We start from the raw sequence: 21340 nt of genomic DNA on the forward strand, positions 1-21340 counted from the left end.
CTTCATCACTTCCGGATCTGTCTTTTCATTCGTGCAATATTTCTTCCTTGTCTCATCCAGTTCCTCCATGTCGCTGTAATAACACAATCAGTAACGCGCATTCCATTAAATATCTGGGCGTAATATTGGATGATAAGTTAAACTTTGAAGGCCACATACATGCAACAACTGCAAGAGTTCGTAAACTAATATACCCCATGAAACACCTACGCTCTGTCGCTAAATACGAGTTACTCAGGAGAATATATATAGCTTTATGTGAACCTATAATTAGTTATTGTATCTGTGTTTGGGGTGGTTGCGGTTCCTCAAAATTATTGGTTCTGGAAAGAGCACAAAGAGCTGTGTTAAAGGTTATGCTGCATCTCCCTATCCGCTACCCAACTGACTTACTTTATAAGGAGACTGGATTGTTGAGCGCCAGAAAATTATTTATTCTTAATGTAGCATTACTAACCCATAAAAATATTCTCTCTTCAAGTGATCACGCTAACTTACTCAACAATAGAATTTATAAAATTCCTTTACCTCAGGTTACTACCTCCTTTGCCAAACGGTTTAGTCAATTCCTACACCCGCTTATATATAACCGCGTCAACCAGGCATTGCATTCTATTAGGCAGAGTGGGGTCGCAAAGGCCAAGAAAATTATTAAAAAATGGTTACTTTCTTTGTCTTTTCAACAAACGGAAAATTTGATTAGATCTGTAATCTAACGCTCTTACTCACAAGTTTTACCCCCATGCATTTCTTATTCAGCACACACATATATTAAAAGTATCTATCTATTTATTTATACTATTTTTATTTTGATATTTATTTATTTTTTGTTCATTTTAGATTTATCTAATAAAATAAAGCATAAAGAATAATATATGAATTGCAATTTATTCCTAAAACATTAATAAATCGACATTTCATTTACATCCATGTCTAGTTTTGTTTGTTTCTTTGTATTTTGTATTGATGCTCACAATACAGGCCACGAGTCTAGTGTGGGCATCTTAGTTCAAATGATGTATAGAGTATACTACATATTTACTGTTTAAACAGCCTTATTGTAATAAGTTCAACGAGATTGTATGCTTGATTTTTGAATAAATATTTTTTACTTTTTACTTTTACTTTACTAGCCACTTGGCCCAGCTTCGTCGGGATCAAACCGGGATAAAGAAATAGCCTTCCTATGTTACTAAATCGATCGCAATTAAGTTAAATAGAAACAAACAAACAAAACCTTTTCTTTTTCTTTTCTAATATAACGTTAGTAAAATAACTAATACCTAAATTTATAGTTATTGTGACCGTTTAATATACCTTAAATTAACTACAGACACAATATTTCTGCGAATACACACTCCAAAGCGGACCTACTTTGTTTGTACTTTGTACTGAAGCTGCAAAAGTTAATTTGTTAAAACATCCCGAGTTTCTCGTCACACAACAATTAAAAATAGCCCTAATTAGTTACATATGTCATTTCACACAACATGTTTACCAACCATATAAACTTCTAGTAATTTCTATAACTGCATAAAGAATCCCATAAACAAAAGGACGCCACAAAAACTAGATCCCAAACTGATCCTGAAAAAATGCCCATCCTCCCATAGTCATGACCTAACAAGGATAGAAATTCATATAATAAACTAGGTTGGATATGGTCCCGATGGAAGACCGGTTTCAAGGCTAGGTTTAAATAGGTTGTGCTTGGGGGTTCAGGCATCATTCCCGTGGAAGCCTCCCTTGTATCCAGATCACGATGTGGCGTATCTTCGTGCTGTTGTTCGCGGCGGCTGCACACGCGCAAATACCCTCGCTGGGATGGTGCCCGGACTATCAGGTATGTATTTTATTTTGTACTTTCTTATTTGTAATTAATATAGGAGATAAATTTTGATATTCGACAATTAAGTTTGTTTGAAATTGTGAACAAATGGTCGTGTTATTTGTTGGTTAGGTATCTCTTCCAGACTATGTGCTTTATAATATTCCCCTATCAACTAAAATATAGCTACGAGACTTTTCTAATTATGTAGTTGCGTCAAAATTTTCTTTTTCAGTTACATATTTTGACTTTAATCTTGGTTTATACTTTCTGTATCTATGTACTCTATAATTTTTTCAAACAACCGTTAGTGCATCCAAATAATCATTTGTACAATTTATCTGAACCTTTAAATAAGCTAAAAATTAAATTTAACCTAATAAAATTCAAATATCCAATATTTCTGTACAAAAAATATACAAAACCTTTCAATAATTATTCCTTTCCACTGTACGTCACATATAATAAGAGCTTATACATACTAGTGTCGTGTTCTTGACCTCGGTCAATGATGTAACCCGGCGGCAGGTCAGTAACCCCTTTCGATTTCAACCCATTGAGCGTCAGGTGGTAATGTTATGGGTGAAAGTGAAATGGGGGCAAGCGGAAACGAGTTCTTAATGTCGTGTGGTGAAGATTTATTTTCGTTTTGTATAACAAGTGGTAAACGGTTTGCTAATTTATTTGCATTGATTTGTATTAATTTCTTAGATACAAGGAATATTTCTTTTAAATAGAAATAAAATAATCAATTACTTAAGTAGTCTTAATATTTATTTGAACCAGTCATTTACAAAATCTAAATATTTATATAATTATCCCGCCCTTAAATAAACTACGACTGCAGCATGACTGCAGCCATTACCATTTTTATATTTCTAGAAATAATCAGTAAATGACATCCCACCAAAAACATTTTCATGTAAAATGTTGCCAAGACGAGCCCACATGACTCGCACTGTCAAAAAGTTATCAGATCTCATGTAGAGCCAAGCTTCTAACACTACACGCCCTTAATTGGCCATTTCGCTACATTCACATCGGCGTAAGATGAAAAATTAATTCACTGTTCATTACTTTTGTGTTATACAATAGTTCTTGTAGTAACGAACGGCCATGAAACGGGGATGAAAGTTACAAGTTTTATAATTTTTATTAGGGATGCGCCGAATACCGAATACATATTCGGTATTCGGCATATTCGGCATCTTTTTCACTATTCGTATTCGGCCGAATTATTCGGTTTAGGTGCCGAATATATTCGGTATGAGTATTTCTACTTTCTTGGCTATAGAACTAAATAAATAACTTCATATTATGAATGATTTATGTCATACTATACACAAGTCAAAGAAATCCTATGAAGAATGTTTGAACCTAAGGTATACAGGGTGTAATCGTTAAGTGTGCACAGGCGATTATTCCGTAACTATAACAGATATCAAAAAACCTTAAACTGATATTGAAAGTACTATACCTAATGAGTAAAATGACAATAATAATTTTTTAAAAATAAAACGAGAAATATCCAAAAATGTTACATGAAACGCTCCCATACATTGTCCCATACAATGTTCGAGACGACATCCTCGATTTGGAATACCATTGCATTCCACATCGAGCTCTATTTACAGTCTCTAAATGAACTTTCATTAAAATTTGCGAAATAATTATAGCACAAAATCAAATAACAAAGCAAAACCTTTCATGTTAAATGTTTGAAATAGTCATATTTCATATCAAATGTATGGGAGCGTTTCATGTAACATTTTTGGATATTTCTCGTTTAATTTTTAAAAAGTTATAATTGTCATTTTACTCATTAGGTATAGTACTTTCAATATGAGTTAAAAGTTTTTTGATGTCTGTAATAGCTATGCAATAATCGCCTATGCACACTTAACGATTACACCCTGTATAAAATAAAACATTTCAAACCAACGTTTATTTTGTAAATTTACATCAACATAATTTAATCATTTTTATTATTAGAACTTAGTCAGTATTTAATATTTATAATACTTTAAATCCTGAAGTCTGAAGACAATGCTTTTAGTCCCAAAAGAAAATGACATTACGTCCGCTCATATTGCAAACACTACCTAACTTAAAGTAAAAATAGTTTGGAAAATCCAAAAGTGCACGCCTCATAATCTCATCCTTTACAATAAAATTTTATTATTTATAAAGAGTACGTGACTATAAATATAAAAAAGAAATAAAATAAAACATTTGGAAAAGTAAAGAAAGCGGTACCATAATAATTGAGCTATTTTTCTTGTGGCCCCACCTAGATTTGAAACTGCGCAGGTTTAAGGGACTGACTACCAACTTATTTTTTTAAACCTTGGCTTATAGTATAAAGAATCGAGTTTATAATGGTGAATTTTGAGTACACTATAAAAAAAAAAAAAGTCGATATTTTTTTTGTTTATTTAATAACAATTAAACCACATCGAATCAGACCCTGAAAAATGAAAGGGTTCTATTCCTGAGCATACTCAAGCGTAAGAGAAAAAAAAAAGACTCGATTAGTAAAGTATTTCGGTCGCTATCGTGTTAACAAGAAAATCCTCCGCACATACAGACACACGGACGTCCAAGACAGAACTTTTTTAAACTGTTTTTTAACTAGTTTAAATAACAAAAATGACATCAAAAATATCATGAATGTTAAAAATAGTGTTTTTTCTTAATATGTGTGTGTATGTATTATCTTACAAGTGCAATGTATGATACATAAAGACATTTTAAGTTTGAAAAATCAGATGTTTTGCGCGAAGTGACAGTAGTACCCACCTCAACGCTTCGCTTATGAGGCGTGCAATATAAAATTTTTAGACAATTTAAGAATTTTAATATTTTGTGCGAAGTTTCAACACAACTGAGACGGCACGGAGTGCGCGGGCGATATACGCGGGTGGCGGGCGATGAGGTAAGGCTCGCTCGCCACCGAGCCGGCAGCTACTTGCGACCCGTTAGAAACGGTTTACGCATCAAAACACGTCAAAACATTGAACCGAATAATTCGGCCGAATATTCGGTTCGGTAAGGTTCTAACCGAATAGTATTCGGTATTCGGTTATTCGGTGAAACCACTATTCGGCGCATCTCTAATTTTTATGTTGTTTGTGTGCTAATACCAGCTTACATACAAAATTTCAGCTTTCTAGGACATTAGGGAATGATGATCATGAGTGAGTCAGTGACGAAATTAGCGTTTTTTAGATATAAATAAAATCTGAAGTATAAAAGCTAATGTAATTAAAACTTAATATGTTCAATAAGTCCGCTATTGACAATATATCCCGAAAATTTTGTTGATCTAGCATAATCCAAACCCAAGTTATGAGGGTTCAAAAAAACGTCGAAGCGCTTCGAGAAAAGGTGCCCGTGCGCTTCGTTTTCGCTTGGCTCGTCTTGGCGGGGGCACTACCGTGCCCCCAGATATTATTTAAATATGCAAAAATAATGAATCCTATTCCTAAACGAATTCTCGAACGAATAATCTTCTACCATCTTACACCATTTTAATACTTTAAGACAGTCCTAAAATTCATGCTAAACTTTCAGCCGATGGCAAATTTCAACATCAACCGTTTCCTGGGCAACTGGTTCGAAGAAGAGCGGTACTTCACGGTCTCCGAGCTGGGCACACGCTGCGTCAACACCAAGTATGAGGCCACGCCGGAGGGAAGGATCGTGGTGTCCAATGAGATCACTAATTCTTTGTAAGTATAACTGTAGACTGTAATAATACGTGGTATGATGAGGGTAAATTAGTGTTTTTGAATGTTGAAGAAATAAAGTCAAAAAGCGAGATCAATTTTTAAAGCTAGTAAAATTCTTTTACTACCTTTTCGCCCGCCCACATAGTCAAAGCCCAAAGGAAAATCCGCATCCGTTCCCGTGGGATAGGGATAAAAATCCTATGTAATCCAAGTTACCCTCATGTGTGTGCCAAATTTCATAAAATCTATTCAGCAGTTTTTGCGTCAAGGAGTGACGAACAAATAAACTTAACAAACCTATACAAACTTTCGTATTTATAGGTAGGATTTGAATAAAAATATCTTTTATTTTCAGAACGGGAATGAAGCGGGTCCTCGACGGCACCCTACAGATGATAGGGCGTGAGGGCGAAGGGCGCATGATGGTGAAATACGCGTCCCTCCCTGTGCCCTACGACACCGAGTTCAGCATCCTCGACACTGACTACGATAACTTCGCAGTCATGTGGTCCTGCAGTGGCATCGGCCCGGTGCATATTCGTAAGTGTTCACGACTACATACATTAATATGCATCTGAAATACATAAAATTTTCTTTAAATGTCCTCTACATAACGGTAGAGTCATTGAAAGAATGCAACCTATATTTTATAGTTTCATAACTACTACCAGCAATGAATAGGTACTTAAATAATTTAAAGGTTATCTACTAAATAAAAAAGGTATCATACAGAATACTACCTTTAATCATTCACAGAAAACGCCTGGATCCTCACCAGAGAGCGTCTGCCACCCCCCATGATCATGCAAAGCGCTTACGGCGTGTTGGACAAATTCAAGATCTCCAGAACATTCTTCGTGAAGACCAACCAGGCTGACTGCCACATCCTGCCCCGGCCTGCCGCTGTGCCCATGCTGGATCTGTTGAAGACTGATGATCTTGAAGGCAAAAACGCTGAAGTGATCGTTGATAAGGAGGAGGTATGTCTTTTAAAATTGGCTTTTAAGGTTCTCAGTGACTAAAATCTGGTAGGTCATCCAATGCTGATAGTTAATTTCGATGTATAAGTATAAGTGATTCAGTGCAACGCATCTTCACTATAACCTCCAGGGAAATTAGGAAAATCAATTTTCGTTATCTAGAACAGATTGCGAAAAGTTCAGGAATTATTCTTATTATGTGAAATTCTACTAACATTTGTATAGGTAAGCAATTTAAAAATTCGGTGAAAAGATTCCAAGAAGTTTTTCGTATTATAAGCTCCCCTTGTGACAAATTCAACATACTTAATCCGTTTAGTAATTTTTGGGTGAAAGAACCTCTAGCCCTTCTTATTTATAATCTAAAGACCACTAAAATTTTTTTATTATTAATTTGATTAAATTAATATCAAAATCATATTTAGATGTAAAAATACAATTCTATCAATTAATTCTAAAAACTCATAACTCTACTTTGAAACCGGCTTGTATGGAAATTGAATCATTACTAACAATTACTTATGGTGATCAGTTATTTATATGTTTATAAAATAGGTGATAAATTTTATAACATACAACGATAAACTTGCAAATAATTTATGTAGCTATCATCTATATTAGAGATTTGCATTGCACATGTGGATTGAAAAACACTCTACAATTTAAAAGATTCTTCCATCACTAGAGAACTACATAATTCTCGGCTAAATTTGTTGTTTTTTCAAGTCAAACCACTTCCCTAAAATAAAAATGCACAAATAATTCATATACATATTGCAATAATCTATTATTATTTGCAGAAGATCCCAAAAGAAGAAATCAAAAATGAAGTTATTGTAGAGCGATCAGCTGTTCCAGAAATGTCCGAAGAAGCGAAACCCATGCAAATCTCCGAACCAATGAAAGACTCCGAGATGAAGGACGACAAAATGGACAAGCCCATGGAAATTAAAGAAGAAATGAAGAAACCAGAATTAGAAATGAAAGAGAAAATAGACAAGCCAATGCAATAAATTGTTAGTAATTAATTAGTATGGTTGGAGGCTTACAGGATGGGCTATTGGACCAAATAAGTAATTTCCGATGTGGACAGTCTGTTTCGAATGGTTTGCTTTAGTCAGTGCTAAATAAAGAAAATATAAATACATAATAATATTCGTTTTCTTTCCGCTGTTGAAACCAACAATCCTTACGCAATGTAACTAATTACAGTAAATTTTTTAAGTGTTAAATTTACATTAATTTGCTTATATGAAACTTGTGTTCATAATATTTTGAAAAATCATGAATAAATAAAATAATAATAGCTAGATTATTTTAATAACAAAGTAAAATTAGAATCAATGAATGACGGTGCAAAAGGAACGGGTCTGATTGTATTGGTCGGGCTGATACTGAGCGTCCACTCCCGGCCGCTATCCCACTACTGCCCGATACGGGGACTTTTGGCTGCTGGGTTTCCCCCCTGGCCCGGTTCGCCCCTCCTTAGTTAACCTGCACCCCCCAGACTCCTCCGGGGGGTCCATATTAATACCAGGCTTAGTGTGGACGTCCAGTCAACATGGACCACACAGCACCAGGACTCCCGACCTCAAACCATCCTCCGAACCCGACCTCCGAGTAGCCGGATTACAGGAGACGCCACGCTCCCAGTCGAAGTAAGCTGCGAAATTATAAAACATATAATATAAAAGAACCATGGTTCTAAACTACGCGGGAATTTTCATAACCTATATTGTTTTTTTTTTTAATTTCTTTTAATATTTGTGCTGATAACTAAATAATTTGCCATTGGGATAATTAGTTCTGTATAAATACGGAAAATATTTTTTTTATACAAAGTATGCGGTTCTGTCGTAGGCCATCTATCGCAACATCATAAAACCTTCTACAGCATTAAGTTACAAGGTAACATAGCAGTTTAGACAAGATAGACTAGATGGCAGTTCACTTAAAAAATAGAAATTTTGTAATTTCAGACAATAAAAAAACTTTTTCAAAACAACATCTTAATGCATAGTAATAATTAATCCCAACAATTACCTTTATTTTTTTTTCATCTTTAATTTACACGGCATAGTATTTTTTTTATTTACCATATTAGGTACACATATACCTTTTAACCAGCAAGTAGTTAGTAGATCAAAGCATACATACCATAGAAATTAAATATTGATAGATCAAAAATGTTTTTAATAGATTCTCTAGATTTTAGAATATATCTAGATAATATAACACATACAAGGACAAGTTAATACACAATTACATAATATATACCTACTATTCTATATAAATATTTTTTCCGACGCTTTTTATGAAATATCAGTAAACAAACACACATAATATTATGCAACGTATAGACCGGCGCGCTCAGTCCATGGTAGAGCAGATGTAAGGAAACTCGTCTATGTGAACATATTTAGTTTTTCCGTAGTGTTTTTAAAATAAAATTATACAGGGTAAGTAAGGAACATGCATTTCGTCAATGTAAGTAATAGGATAAGTCATTTTACCTTTATTTATGATGTGTTATAAAATAATAATTGCAAATATTTAAAATATAAATGAAAAGTTTAAAATACTAATTTATTACATTCCTTCAGGATAAAGAGGATACCAGAACCGTATTTTTTTAATGATCAAATTGATAATAAAGATCGATTTTAATACTTGCATAATTATTACATATATTAAAATTAAATTTACAATTACGTATAAAGATAGATTTTTAAACCATACTACATAGGTATGTTAAGAAAAGATCGGGGTAATATTTTCTATAAAACGTGACAAGAAAACTAGCCCGCTTTTCCGAATAAGAAAGTGCCGTCTCTAATTTAACATTTCCTTTGTAACTCACTTCTAGAATTTTCTATGAGGTTTCATTTACAAATTTAGCTCTGTTTTCTTTTCTTATCGTCACTATCTATGCCAGTCTTCATGCCAGTAGATGAAAAACAGGTTATAATATAATCTTGCAATCAGTTGTTACTTTTCCTTTTAATAACGTACTTTTATAATATACAAGACATACACATTTCCGAATATGCGCAAATTTGATTTAACTATTGATAAACCAGGTTTTTTTGGCATCTTTAGTTTATAGTCGGGGAAAAACCTCGCCATATTGATATTTTTACTGTAAGCTGTAAGTATTGCTAAATAAAATACATACATGAAAAACTAAAGTAAATCAATCAATTTTTTTGTCCTTTATTATTTTAATATAAAATACTGACTGAATATTAGTATTTGACGTCAATGATTCTAATTAATGATTGCTTTTTTATATTATTTAAGTCTCTAGTAGTCGAACAACATAGGTATAATGCTGCTAACAGCAGATATTAATGTGAACTTTATTTGAAGAACAATATCAAGAGAAATGTCGATAGTAAATTAAATATTGTAATTTAAAAAAACACAGACAAATCAAATTGGTCTGTGATTTTCAATTAATAAACTTCCGATATAGAATGGACGATAAACAAGATTATATTCCTTGGGAATTTAGTACAGAGAAACATAATAAAATTATAATTTATTGGCCCATCACGGAAAGAGGTTTTTATAGAAATACATTTTTTAAATTTCCCGTATTACGATTTACGTTCTAATTCTACGATATATTAAATGAGACCTTAACCATAAAGTTGATAATTTTGTTATCATTGTTGATGAATTACAATTCAATTACTCGTTCCTCTTTAAATTTACAGAACACATTAAGTATCAATTTAAAGAATTCTTAATAAAATTGCAAAAATAGATATTTAGGTACTATTTAACAAGTCACTGAGAGGTAAACTATCAAAAATTACGTCATGTAACCTTAGTCAATGCTATGTTAAACAAACTAAAAATTGACCTTATAGTTTTAACCATTCAATGATTCTAAATGCATCGATATTTGATGCTCGTATATCCTTATAAATATACTCAGGCTTAAATATAATATGTAAACTTGAGTAAATAAAAACCAAGTGCTAATTGTTTCATACTCCAATTTTCTGCGAGATATCCACTACATAATAAATACATATTTATTGAAATCCTTTATTGTAAAATTACGCGAGAAATAAGAAAAATACAGAATAAGTACCTATTTTATACTTATATTAGCGCTCCATTTTCTTTTTGTCCTCGCGGGTGCGTGCCTCATCCACACAATATTGGGATACAGAAGTAAATATTGAAATTAACTAATAACTTAATTATATATTTATTAGTTTATCTTTAACATGTAAATTGTATCTAATTAATTACCCACTTAAATGTATTTCAAATTACTGTTAGACTTCGTTTAAGAGTCGTTCGAGTAAGAGTTAATTTGCTGTAGAATTAACGTTAGGGTTCGTTTTAGTATTAGACAGCCAGGTTCAATATATTATGCTAAATGTTAATAAAGCTGAAATGTTTGTTTGTTTAAACGCACTAATAGCGGGAACTACTGGACTGAATTGAAAAATTATCTCATCCATCGGTGACTACGTACGTGATCTAAGTGTTAAGGACATTATTTGTAACATGGGCGACGCTACCAATAGTTACTATTTAATATACTACAAAGTTGCAAATTGCAATACTGACTGAAGAATCACCTGTTTGTTCATAAATCCTAATAATAGATAAACAGATGTGTAATACATCTGTCTACATGTGAAACCCTTAAATGGTAATTTTTCATATCATTGTATCAATCGTTTTTTTTTTCTCATAAAAACATATAAGCATACAATAATGCTGGTAAAAACTCGCAACAGGTGTACCCTTATTGATTATACTCATACATATAAGTAGATCATAACCCATTCATTCATCAGAATGTATATAATGATCCAATAATTAAAAGATATCTGATATGTACATTAATATCGTATATTTTCTATTTATAAATAATTTTATTTATAACTAGCTTCCGCCCGCGACTCCGTCCGCGCGGATGTCGGTCTTCGCGTGGATCGTTTATTTCTCCATTTTGAGTAACTCTGACTCTATTGGACCCAAATGCGGCTAGGCCTATAATAATACGCAACGTGTGTTCGCGGTTCTACAGAACAACGTCTATGGAAAAAACTGAAAAATTAAGGTTAATTTTTTTCTACGTATTTTTCCAGGATAAAAAGTATCCTATTTTACGCCCAGGATAATAAGGTATCTAGACACGCGGCAGCGTGTCAAGCCGAGTTCAAGCGAAGAGAACTGGCGAGCAGCAGCCGTGTGTATATTTACACGAACCATTTCGAGCCACTTTTCACCCCCTTATAACTCGAAAACTATTTAAGTTAAATAAACCAAATTTGGTACATATCAAGAGGACCTCAAGATAAACAAGAACCTTAAATTTCATAAATACAGATTAAACAGTTGCGTAGATATTAATATCCAAAAATCGCAATTTTTAAGACTGACTTATAGACATATACAAAACCTAACCGACTTCCAGATGACCTAGAAAGTTCAAATTTTGTAATCAGCTAGGTAATAGTGAGTGTACAAAGGAAAAAATCAGAAAATACTGAATTTATTTGTATTTAATTTTTTTTTCAATGACATTAATTTTGTTTGTATGGAAAAATGGAAAAGTTTAAAAAAATAGAAAATAGTATATTCACCTTACTAGTCTTAAAAAATAGATCAAAACTAGTCAGTGGCCGAAAAAAATTTTGAAATCCATCAATAAATGACTGAGATATAGATTATTGAAGTTTACATATTTTAGCGCGAAACATCTGTAGATTCGATGCGCCTCTGACATCACACTCACTCGCGCTAGTATCGCTAGGGCGGATTACTTCGATTGCATGATTTCTTTATTCAAAACTATTATTAAACGTAAAATAAAAGAAAATTGTAATAAAAATATTGCTCATACAGTTAAAAATAATATATAATTTTACAAATTCACATTTCTTTATTCTTTATCTTTGAGTGTTTAGTTTATTTTTAATTTCAGTGTAATGGAAGAAGGCTTTGTCGAAGGTCGAAATGATTTAATTTGCGTAATATTAATATTAATATAAGTGAAACATCTTTAGGCGCGTTTAGAGTAAAATTTCAAAATCTCGTCATGGCAATACCGTAACGTCATGGAGTAAAGCGACGATTCTTCTACAACGATCTTTGCATCTTTGTAATAGTGTGTGTATATATTCACGCTGGATGTTTAGAAAATCATGTAATCTTTTAAATAGAAAACGAGTTTAAAAAATTGCAGATAATGACGGGGCAATGTGCGCTGACATTCATAACATACAAGAAAATATAGAAAATAATACTAAACAAACCATACAAAGAATCCGCAAGAAAAAATATAAAAAAAATCGTATATAAAAAGTATAATTATATTCATAAAGTAAATCAAATTTGCAGAGTAATTTTCTGTACAAAAAGTAATGATAATATCCCACCAAAAACATAAATGTAAAAATTGGAGCCGAGTTCAATCGTTGACTTAATTTGCCAAAAAAGAAATGAGATCTAATTAATGTGTGCCAAGTTCTGCAGACAGCGCAGAAATTTATTTATAAAGATGTATTAAGTTCTTAGGTTGACTGAAAACTCAATTGTTTTATTTTCCCTTAGAGAACAATGTTTATTCCAAAATATAACTTTTTTAATTTGAATAATATAATTATTTTCACAAAGCAAACAACTAATGACCTATTGAACCCCATAATTTGATGAGGCTAGTTTTACATACTGTTTATATTTTGTGAAGTTCTAAAAACTAGCCTCATCAAATTATGGGGTTCAATAGGTCATTAGTTGTTTGCTTTGTGAAAATAATTATATTATTCAAATTAAAAAAGTTATATTTTGGAATAAACATTGTTCTCTAAGGGAAAATAAAACAATTGAGTTTTCAGTCAACCTAAGAACTTAATACATCTTTATAAATAAATTTCTGCGCTGTCTGCAGAACTTGGCACACATTAATTAGATCTCATTTCTTTTTTGGCAAATTAAGTCAACGATTGAACTCGGCTCCAATTTTTACATTTATGTTTTTGGTGGGATAATTATAGGTACCAAGTTTCATCGAAATCGAATCGTTAGTTTTTACGTGATGCCTTCACATACAGACAGACAGACAGACAGACAGACAAAAATTTTTTTAATCACATATTTGGGTTTGGTATCGATCCAGTAACACCCCCTGGTATTTATTTTTTCAATATTTTCAATGTACAGAATTGACCCTTCTACAGATTTATTATATGTATAGATGGGGCAGATACATTTCTTATTTTTATTTTATTGACTAATAATTTTATTTATAATGGGGCAGATACATTTCTTATTTTTATTTTATTGACAAATAATCTTAATAATTTTATCTCCTCTCGGTTCTGTCTGTATATTAAGACTATTACTAAGCCACACACGGTCTTAAAATTTTGAGATTTTTTAGTAGATATAAAAGATGATGACAAGAACCTTGCAAAAAATTTAAGAATTACCTACCTAATAAATTGATAAACTATTCGAGAAATTGTTACAAAATTTATACATCGTAGGTATTTAATTTTCGTGATATATATATCTTAGATGAATATTATATGATAACTGTGTGTTTCAATAAAAACATTTTGTAGAGGTTAGCCGAGCTGACCGCAAGCAGGAATTATGATATAATTTACTTTACTTTATATTTTACTAGCTGCGCTTCACGGTTTCACCCGCGTGGCTCCGTTCCTGTTGGTCTTAGCGTGATGATATACATATAGCCTATAGACTTCCTCGATGCATAGGCTATAACACTGAAAGAATTTTTCAAATCGGACCATAGTTCCTGAGATTAGCGAGTTCAAACAAACAAATAAACTCTCCAGCTTTATAATACATATATTAGTATAGATATTCATATTTACCATTTATAATTCGATTTAAAATATAGGTAATTTATATTTTATTATTATAGACACATCAATGCTTAATCCAATTTTAAACTATTGCCTAGCTCATTATTTTATTGAAAAAGGACATTATATCTAAAATCATAATGACTTCCATAATTTGCAAGTTCAATAAAAATAAAATATTATGTTTTTATTCTTAGGAAAACTAAAAATATTGTAGTTGACATGTTGTGCATATTGTTGGAAATTGGTTGGAAATAAAAAGACCATAAACTATCGATGTATCGATAAAGGTGTGTAGCTATGAATGGAAGAGTAGGTAGGTAAGGGTTTTAAAGCGTAATTAAGAGCGTAATATTATTATATTCATAAAGAAGACATAATATAGTATCTCTTATTAGATAATATTCATAAGAACATATTAATGGAATACCAATAACTTCAAATTTTGTAAATCTTCGAAAAATTACCAGAGAACTATGAAACGGAATGATTTACCCTTCCTAAAAAAATGAGAGAGAAATTCAGATATATGTCATCAACGTGTTTGCTAACAAACTTATCTTTTTTCCGTTTATGTACTTTATCGTTTATATTTGGATGAGCCATATCTTGTAGTTTAGGCGGGACCAGCGGTTACTATTTTAGTATTTGGATTTTAGTGACTAAGCCTACGAGGGCGTGGTTAATCAACAAAATATCAAAATAACCACACCTTGTAGTCAGTGAAGAGTAAGATAAGTTACTTTCATATTGAATTTCTATTAACAGCAAAATTATCGCTATGAATCAGAGAAATATGTTAAGCTTAAATAGAAAGATATACCTATATTTCTTATCATTTCGTTCTGCATCATACGAAATAATCTCTACTTCTTTTGCCGATTTCACATCATCTCGTCTCATCTATGCTTATAAAGCTGAAGAGTTTATTTGTTTGTATGTTTGAACGCGCTTATCTCGTGAACTACTGGTCCGATTTAAAAAATTCTTTCGGAGTTAAATAGCCCATTTATCGAGGATGGCTAGGCTATATATTATCTCGCTGAGACCAACAGGAGCGGAGCACTGCGGGTAAAACTGCGGAGCACAGCTAACTAGTTATTAATATGACCATATTAGAAAATGCAGCAACAGGTATAAAATACCTACATGTTCTTTTCAAGCATCCCCAATTTTAGGTAGAGCAGATTTTTTATTTATTTCTCATTAATATTACCATATTTGTCAAAGTAGCAACCCTACAGCCAGTAGCCATGACAGTCCCGTTATGAGTACCGTAAGTTATGTACTTAGGTCTGAATGGGGATACCATGTCACTCGTCAGCATACTTAAGAGTTAAGTTACATATTCAAGTTATCGGACATCATGGCGCGGCGGTCTGCTTATAATCATTATTTATAACACAAGATCACTGTTTTTGATCTATGTAGATATTAACAAAGATCGAAATGATTTTTTATGATAACCTATTTATTTATATACATATTTTCATAATTAACTCTACCTATGAAGTAGTTTATTTATTGGATCATAATTACACGCAATTTTAATATGTCTTAGAAGCCTTATATTTGATGTATGCATCGATTAAATATTACTTCTGAAACTATATTATATAACTTATATAACAGAATATTATATATCTTCAGGATATCGCGTGACACCTCCCCTAAAAAAATTACTTACATCTCTATTTGAATACCTTTTTGTATTTCTTATATTATAAAGCAGCCTGCATCCAGTTTCCCTCTATACATCAAAATTTCCCGAAATCCTTTCAACTAAAAAATAAAACCAAATAAAATAATAGACAAAAACATAATAAATTTAAATATGCACCGCTTTTGCCAGACTATATAAAAGTAGATACTAGATATGATTGTTTATTTCTACTAACATATTTATTTATTTTTTACGTTTAGCCAATTTTAACCTTGCGAAGTTTTACAAACTCCTACTCAAATAACAAATTCGAATAACCAACAAAAAATTATCGATAGAGCACATACCAGCATACCAGTAATTTGACTCGTCTTTTCAAATAAAAACTTAACCAATATCGGATAAGGTATTTATCATAATATCTTGTGCAAACAAACCGGTGACCATTGAGTATGAAGTCATAAAAATAACAACGAATCATTTTACACGCCTCAATGTGAATCATAAAATTAACAAAATTTCTGTCGAACAATATTTACAATGTTTGTTATCTACAAAAGAACTGAAATTTTCTTTGTATCAGTCTTACTCATCAATCCTTAAAAAATGTGACCATACATCAAAATATTTGAATGAATAAATCAATCAATCAATTTTGAATAAATAATTCAAAATATTGCGTGTGTAAATATTTCTACAGCTTAGCAACAGATTTGGCTACCTACTTCGGGTCGAAATTAGTTATCAATACATAGTATAAAACAAAGTCGCTTTCTCTGTCACTGTGTCCCTTTGTATGCTTAAATCTTTAAAACTACGCAACGGATTTGAATGCTGTTTTTTTTAATAGATAGAGTGATTCAAGAGGAAGGTTTTATTTTAGTATATAATTTATTAGGTTTTAGGCAAAGCGGGCAAAGCCGCGGGCGGTAAGCTAGTAGGTACCTAACTTATAAGATGTTATGGCAATTTAAATTATCAAAAAATGATTTGTATGGGGAATGTAAAACGTTTAATTTAGAATGCCTAAGAATGTAGCCATGGTTGAACCTAAATAAATACAATTTTACGATCAAACTTAAATTATAAGGTACTTGTTTGAAGGATATCTAGACAGCTCAATTAGGTTAGAATGTTTAATTCTCCAATCGCTAACATTAACTTTAACTTTGTATACCTTTGAGACATGGTGATGGAAAATTACTTTTCAATCCTTTAAAATAATAATAATTATTTTATTAATAAAAAAATTATATACCTATATCAGCATATTATAATATATTATTTTATAAAAAACTTTCAGTAGTATCACGAACATGGATGTTCCGTGGATTAGATACGGAGCCCTCATAAAGGGTCAATAATTAATATTTTAATATTTCAGATGTTTGTAAAATAACTTCACCACACATTTTTTACAATTTCTATTCTAAATAAATTCTTCTTATACACTTAAATTAAAAGATAATATCTAATGTATATAATATCTAATGTAATATGAATTGTTACAGATGTCGGTACTACGGTCAATAGCAGTTTTCCTCTGCGGTCTCTTCACATTGACCACGGTCAGTGCGCAAGTGCTGCTCCCTGGTGGATGCCCCGATGTATCCGCCATGACTGACTTCATTCCTAGTAGAGTATGTATATCTAATATTATATATTTGCAAGAATATTTTATTAAAGTTGGGAATCGGAAAGGCAACACTTCTTTCAATTAAAAAGCGTTTATCTGGCGGATGTAGGAGATAATTCCTGTTTTAGCAATAGCTCTCATACTAACACAAAAATTATAAAACGTATTGTGATGTCTGATGAAAATCATAACAATGTAAACGAAATTCATTGCTTTTCCGTACCTTAACAACAAAAGTAAAACCTATTCAGAAATATTTAAAATCTATAAAAGTTTTTTTAAAGATACTTTTACTTTATAATTATATTTTTTCAGTACCTGGGAAAGTGGTATGAAGTAGAGAAATATTTCGCCATATTCGAATTGGGTGGTAAATGCATCACAGCTACATATTCTGAAAAGGACAATGGAGCCATCGCGGTGCATAATCAACAAGTTAATACATAGTAAGTAGAAAATCACTACATAGCATAAAACAAAGTCGCTTTCTCTGTCCCTATGTCCCTTTGTATGCTTAAATCTTTAAAACTACGCAACGGATTTTGATGCGGTTTTTTGAATAGATAGAGTGATCCAAGAGGAAGGTTTTAGTATATACTTTACTAGCGGTCCGCCCCGGCTTCGCCCGTGCTACATATTTCGCAATAAAAGGCCTATTTCCTTTCTCGGGTATCAAAATATATCCATACCAAATTTCATGCAAATTGGTTCAGTAGTTTAGGCGTGATTGAGTAACAGACAGACAGACAGAGTTACTTTCGCATTTATAATATTAGTATGGATTAGGTTTTAGACAAAGCGGGCGATACCGCGGGTGGAAAGCTTTTATAAATTTAACAACCACAATTAAGACAACTTAATTAGTGTCGTGATCTTAATAAATGCAACTTATGCTATAATTTATCAATACAATTTTATGCTATAAAAATTAGTGGTTATTAAGTGTATTGAAGCTTTTTTATTGATCCTGAAGTAAATTTCCTGATTGTAAATTGTATGTAGAACCTATAAAAATTCTCATACATTAAATCATGTAAATGACTGTTATAAAAGAAATCAATCTAGTCGCATTATCATTGATATCTATCCAAAAATTCGACACACAGTCCTGTGCCTTTAAAGACACTAAATATTCACAATTTCTAAAAAAACCACTACATAGTATAAAACAAAGTCACTTTCTCTGTCCCTATGTCCCTTTGTATGCTTAAATCTTTCAAATACGCAACGGATTTTGATGCGGTTTTTTTAATAGATATAGAGTGATTAAAGAGGAAGGTTTTGGTATATAATTTATAAGGTTAAGTCAAAGCGGGCGAAGCCGCGGGCGGTAAGCTAGTAATATCATATTTTGCAGTTCCGGCGTAAAATCAGGAATTCTTGGTGTAGCTGTGCAAGTCAGTCGATCTGATGAAGCCAAGCTGAGCGTTCGGTTCCCGTCGTTGCCTGTGGATATACCTGCTCCCTACTGGGTGCTTGAAACTGACTATGATAATTACTCCTTGGTGTGGAGTTGCATGGACTTCGGGTTCATGCATGCAGGTAAACTTAAACTCAAACATATTATGTTTATTTAACCCATTGAGCCCCAGGCGGCCCGATCGGTCCCAGACACAATAGATTGTCTGTGGTTCCGGGGCCTGAGTTATTTTAGACTTCTTCTATAAGTACTTTTATCATAACATAGTAACCATTCACTAGTAGTTAATAATGTAGATGAAGTTAAATATGGTATATACTACTATCAGAAAATATAGAAATACTGGCTTTTCGTAGCCAGCGGAAATTCCCAATTGAGATATTTTGCTGTGGTTAAAGTAGTCACTCTCTCGACCCCTAACTATCCCCGAGCAAACATAATATCATAAAATTACTTCCTCGTGAAGAAAGGCCATACGAACAAACAAACTTTTGCATTTGTAATTAGGTAAGGATTTGAATACTTGCTGTAACTTGAATTGAAATATACGTAATTATGTTGATGATGATAATTATTTTATGCTGAGTGGTTCAAAAAATATATTATTTTTTCTGACATAAGTAATTATACTTTATTAAAAAATTATATTACACGCGATCAAATGTTGGTAAAACATATTAATTGGTGACTTGAAATCCTTGACCAAAATTTTAAAGGAGTTAATAATTTGACGTCTCTGATATTTTAAATCTTTAATTTTATTGATTTATGGTCCTAATATATGGGGAAGTAACTAACATCATATAATAAAATAGTTATACATGGACTGGTAAAGTGATTAATTTGATAAAACCTTCGATCTATAGCGAACACAAAATGTCCATAAGAGTGATACTAAAACACTTGACTCTACATTGAATTATACTAAAAATCTACTACTACTAGTTAACCTACTACGAACTAAATCTTGGACTAATTTTTTTTTGCCAAACCTTTCAGAAATCGCCTGGATCCTCACGAGACAAAGGAATCCACCTCTCAGTGTTTTGGAGCAAGTCTACGCAGCAGCCGATAAGAATAACATCAGTCGAGCCTATTTCATGAAAACTGATCAGACCAATTGCCCTGATGATAACGAGGAATAAATAATAGATTATTTATATAATATTACCTTGATTGAGAACACTCACATTGGCTGAATTTTGGTCATGTAATTTTCTTTTAAATCGATAGCCAGTGATGGCAAAAAAAATTAAATTATAGTCTGTAGAGGCGCTAGTTTCTTGGTAGAGAATGGTTCAGTATTATATTTGACCACATTTGGTTTAAGGTTTGGTAAAAAATCATGATTATTTTAAGGGTAATTTTAATAAAATTTTTGTCAACAAACTATGAATATGTACTTAATGATTACGATTATTGGATGCATTCGGAAATTACATCATTACCTTATGATTAATTTTGTCTGTTGATAAAAATTTTCACTTTCTAACTACTTAGTTGGAATATAGGTAAATAATAATTTTACACTTCACAAATAATTTAAATATTACGTCACACTAAAAAACCGTGTGTAAGATCATTAAGTTTTTTATATTTTTTGCGGTAGATGGCAAAAAGTGGCCTTGGTAGCCAAAACATCCTGCTGTATACATTTATAGGTTTATTGTTAATAACACAATAAACTCGCTATTAATGGCCTGACTTTGCAATTTAACTATTACTAAAAAAAGTTAACTGTAAATTTGATTATAAGGCCAAGCCATCCACGTAGACTATTGTTAAAAATTGTTTATGGTATGTTTATTGTATATGGTACAAATATTATGTCATAGCTATAATAATATGATCAATGGGGCCCTATGACTAATTTTGTAGCGTTTATTTCAATTTATAAGTAAATACATATACTCTTGTCATAACTTTAATGTATTACATCTATATCAGTAAGGATAAAACTAGTTCAACAGTACCTAACTGTAACAAGTTTACGTAGCGAGTAAAGTATACATGTAAATTTACTATTTATTTTAATATATCATTTCAATTGATGCATTTGTTTTACTTGTTCCAAATAAAAGGAATTTTTGAGTCCTATGTTTCTGTAATTACATATTGTATTCAAAATAGAGATATCTCAATCTATGTAGGTATTAAAAACACGCAATAAACTGTCTCTGGATTATAGATTTTCAGTTTTTATATTGAATTTAAGCA

At 31.9% G+C, this 21340-nt stretch overlaps 2 protein-coding genes across 4 annotated transcripts; both read left to right on the top strand.

The window, feature by feature from the left end:
- The first annotated feature begins 1717 nt into the window (after positions 1–1717).
- On the top strand, positions 1718–7689 carry LOC123690841 (apolipoprotein D-like). Of its 2 annotated transcripts, none has more exons than XM_045634921.1 (5): positions 1718–1843; positions 5402–5559; positions 5915–6099; positions 6316–6539; positions 7340–7689. In XM_045634921.1, exons 1-5 carry the CDS (start codon positions 1763–1765, stop codon positions 7550–7552), a joined length of 861 nt encoding a protein of 286 aa, XP_045490877.1. In that variant the 5' UTR covers positions 1718–1762; the 3' UTR covers positions 7553–7689. The 2 variants fall into 2 exon arrangements, with proteins under 2 accessions (XP_045490877.1, XP_045490885.1); XM_045634929.1 differs by having other exon boundaries at positions 7343–7689.
- A 1188-nt stretch (positions 7690–8877) lies between these two features.
- Positions 8878–21174, top strand: LOC123690860 (apolipoprotein D-like). 2 transcript variants are annotated; one of them, XM_045634966.1, is made up of 5 exons: positions 8878–8998; positions 17579–17707; positions 18019–18149; positions 19061–19245; positions 20123–21174. In XM_045634966.1, the coding sequence occupies exons 2-5, from the start codon at positions 17579–17581 to the stop codon at positions 20266–20268; spliced, it is 591 nt and encodes a 196-aa protein (XP_045490922.1). In that variant the 5' UTR covers positions 8878–8998; the 3' UTR covers positions 20269–21174. The 2 variants fall into 2 exon arrangements, with proteins under 2 accessions (XP_045490922.1, XP_045490914.1); XM_045634958.1 differs by having other exon boundaries at positions 8915–9026.
- Positions 21175–21340: the final 166 nt, after the last annotated feature.

The sequence above is a fragment of the Colias croceus genome, chromosome 1 (genome assembly GCF_905220415.1).
Source record: "Colias croceus chromosome 1, ilColCroc2.1".
In the NCBI taxonomy this organism is placed as follows: Eukaryota; Metazoa; Arthropoda; class Insecta; order Lepidoptera; family Pieridae; genus Colias; species Colias croceus.

Excerpts from the sequence above, each read along its gene's own strand:
- LOC123690860 (XM_045634958.1), top strand. Across the intron at positions 18,150-19,060 it reads AATCAACAAGTTAATACATA|TTCCGGCGTAAAATCAGGAA; the intron begins GTAAGTAGAAAA and ends CATATTTTGCAG. Across the intron at positions 19,246-20,122 it reads CTTCGGGTTCATGCATGCAG|AAATCGCCTGGATCCTCACG; the intron begins GTAAACTTAAAC and ends CAAACCTTTCAG.
- LOC123690841 (XM_045634921.1), top strand. The coding sequence starts at position 1,763 with ATGTGGCGTATCTTCGTGCTGTTGTTCGCGGCGGCTGCACACGCGCAA. Across the intron at positions 5,560-5,914 it reads AATGAGATCACTAATTCTTT|AACGGGAATGAAGCGGGTCC; the intron begins GTAAGTATAACT and ends TTTTATTTTCAG. Across the intron at positions 6,100-6,315 it reads CATCGGCCCGGTGCATATTC|AAAACGCCTGGATCCTCACC; the intron begins GTAAGTGTTCAC and ends AATCATTCACAG.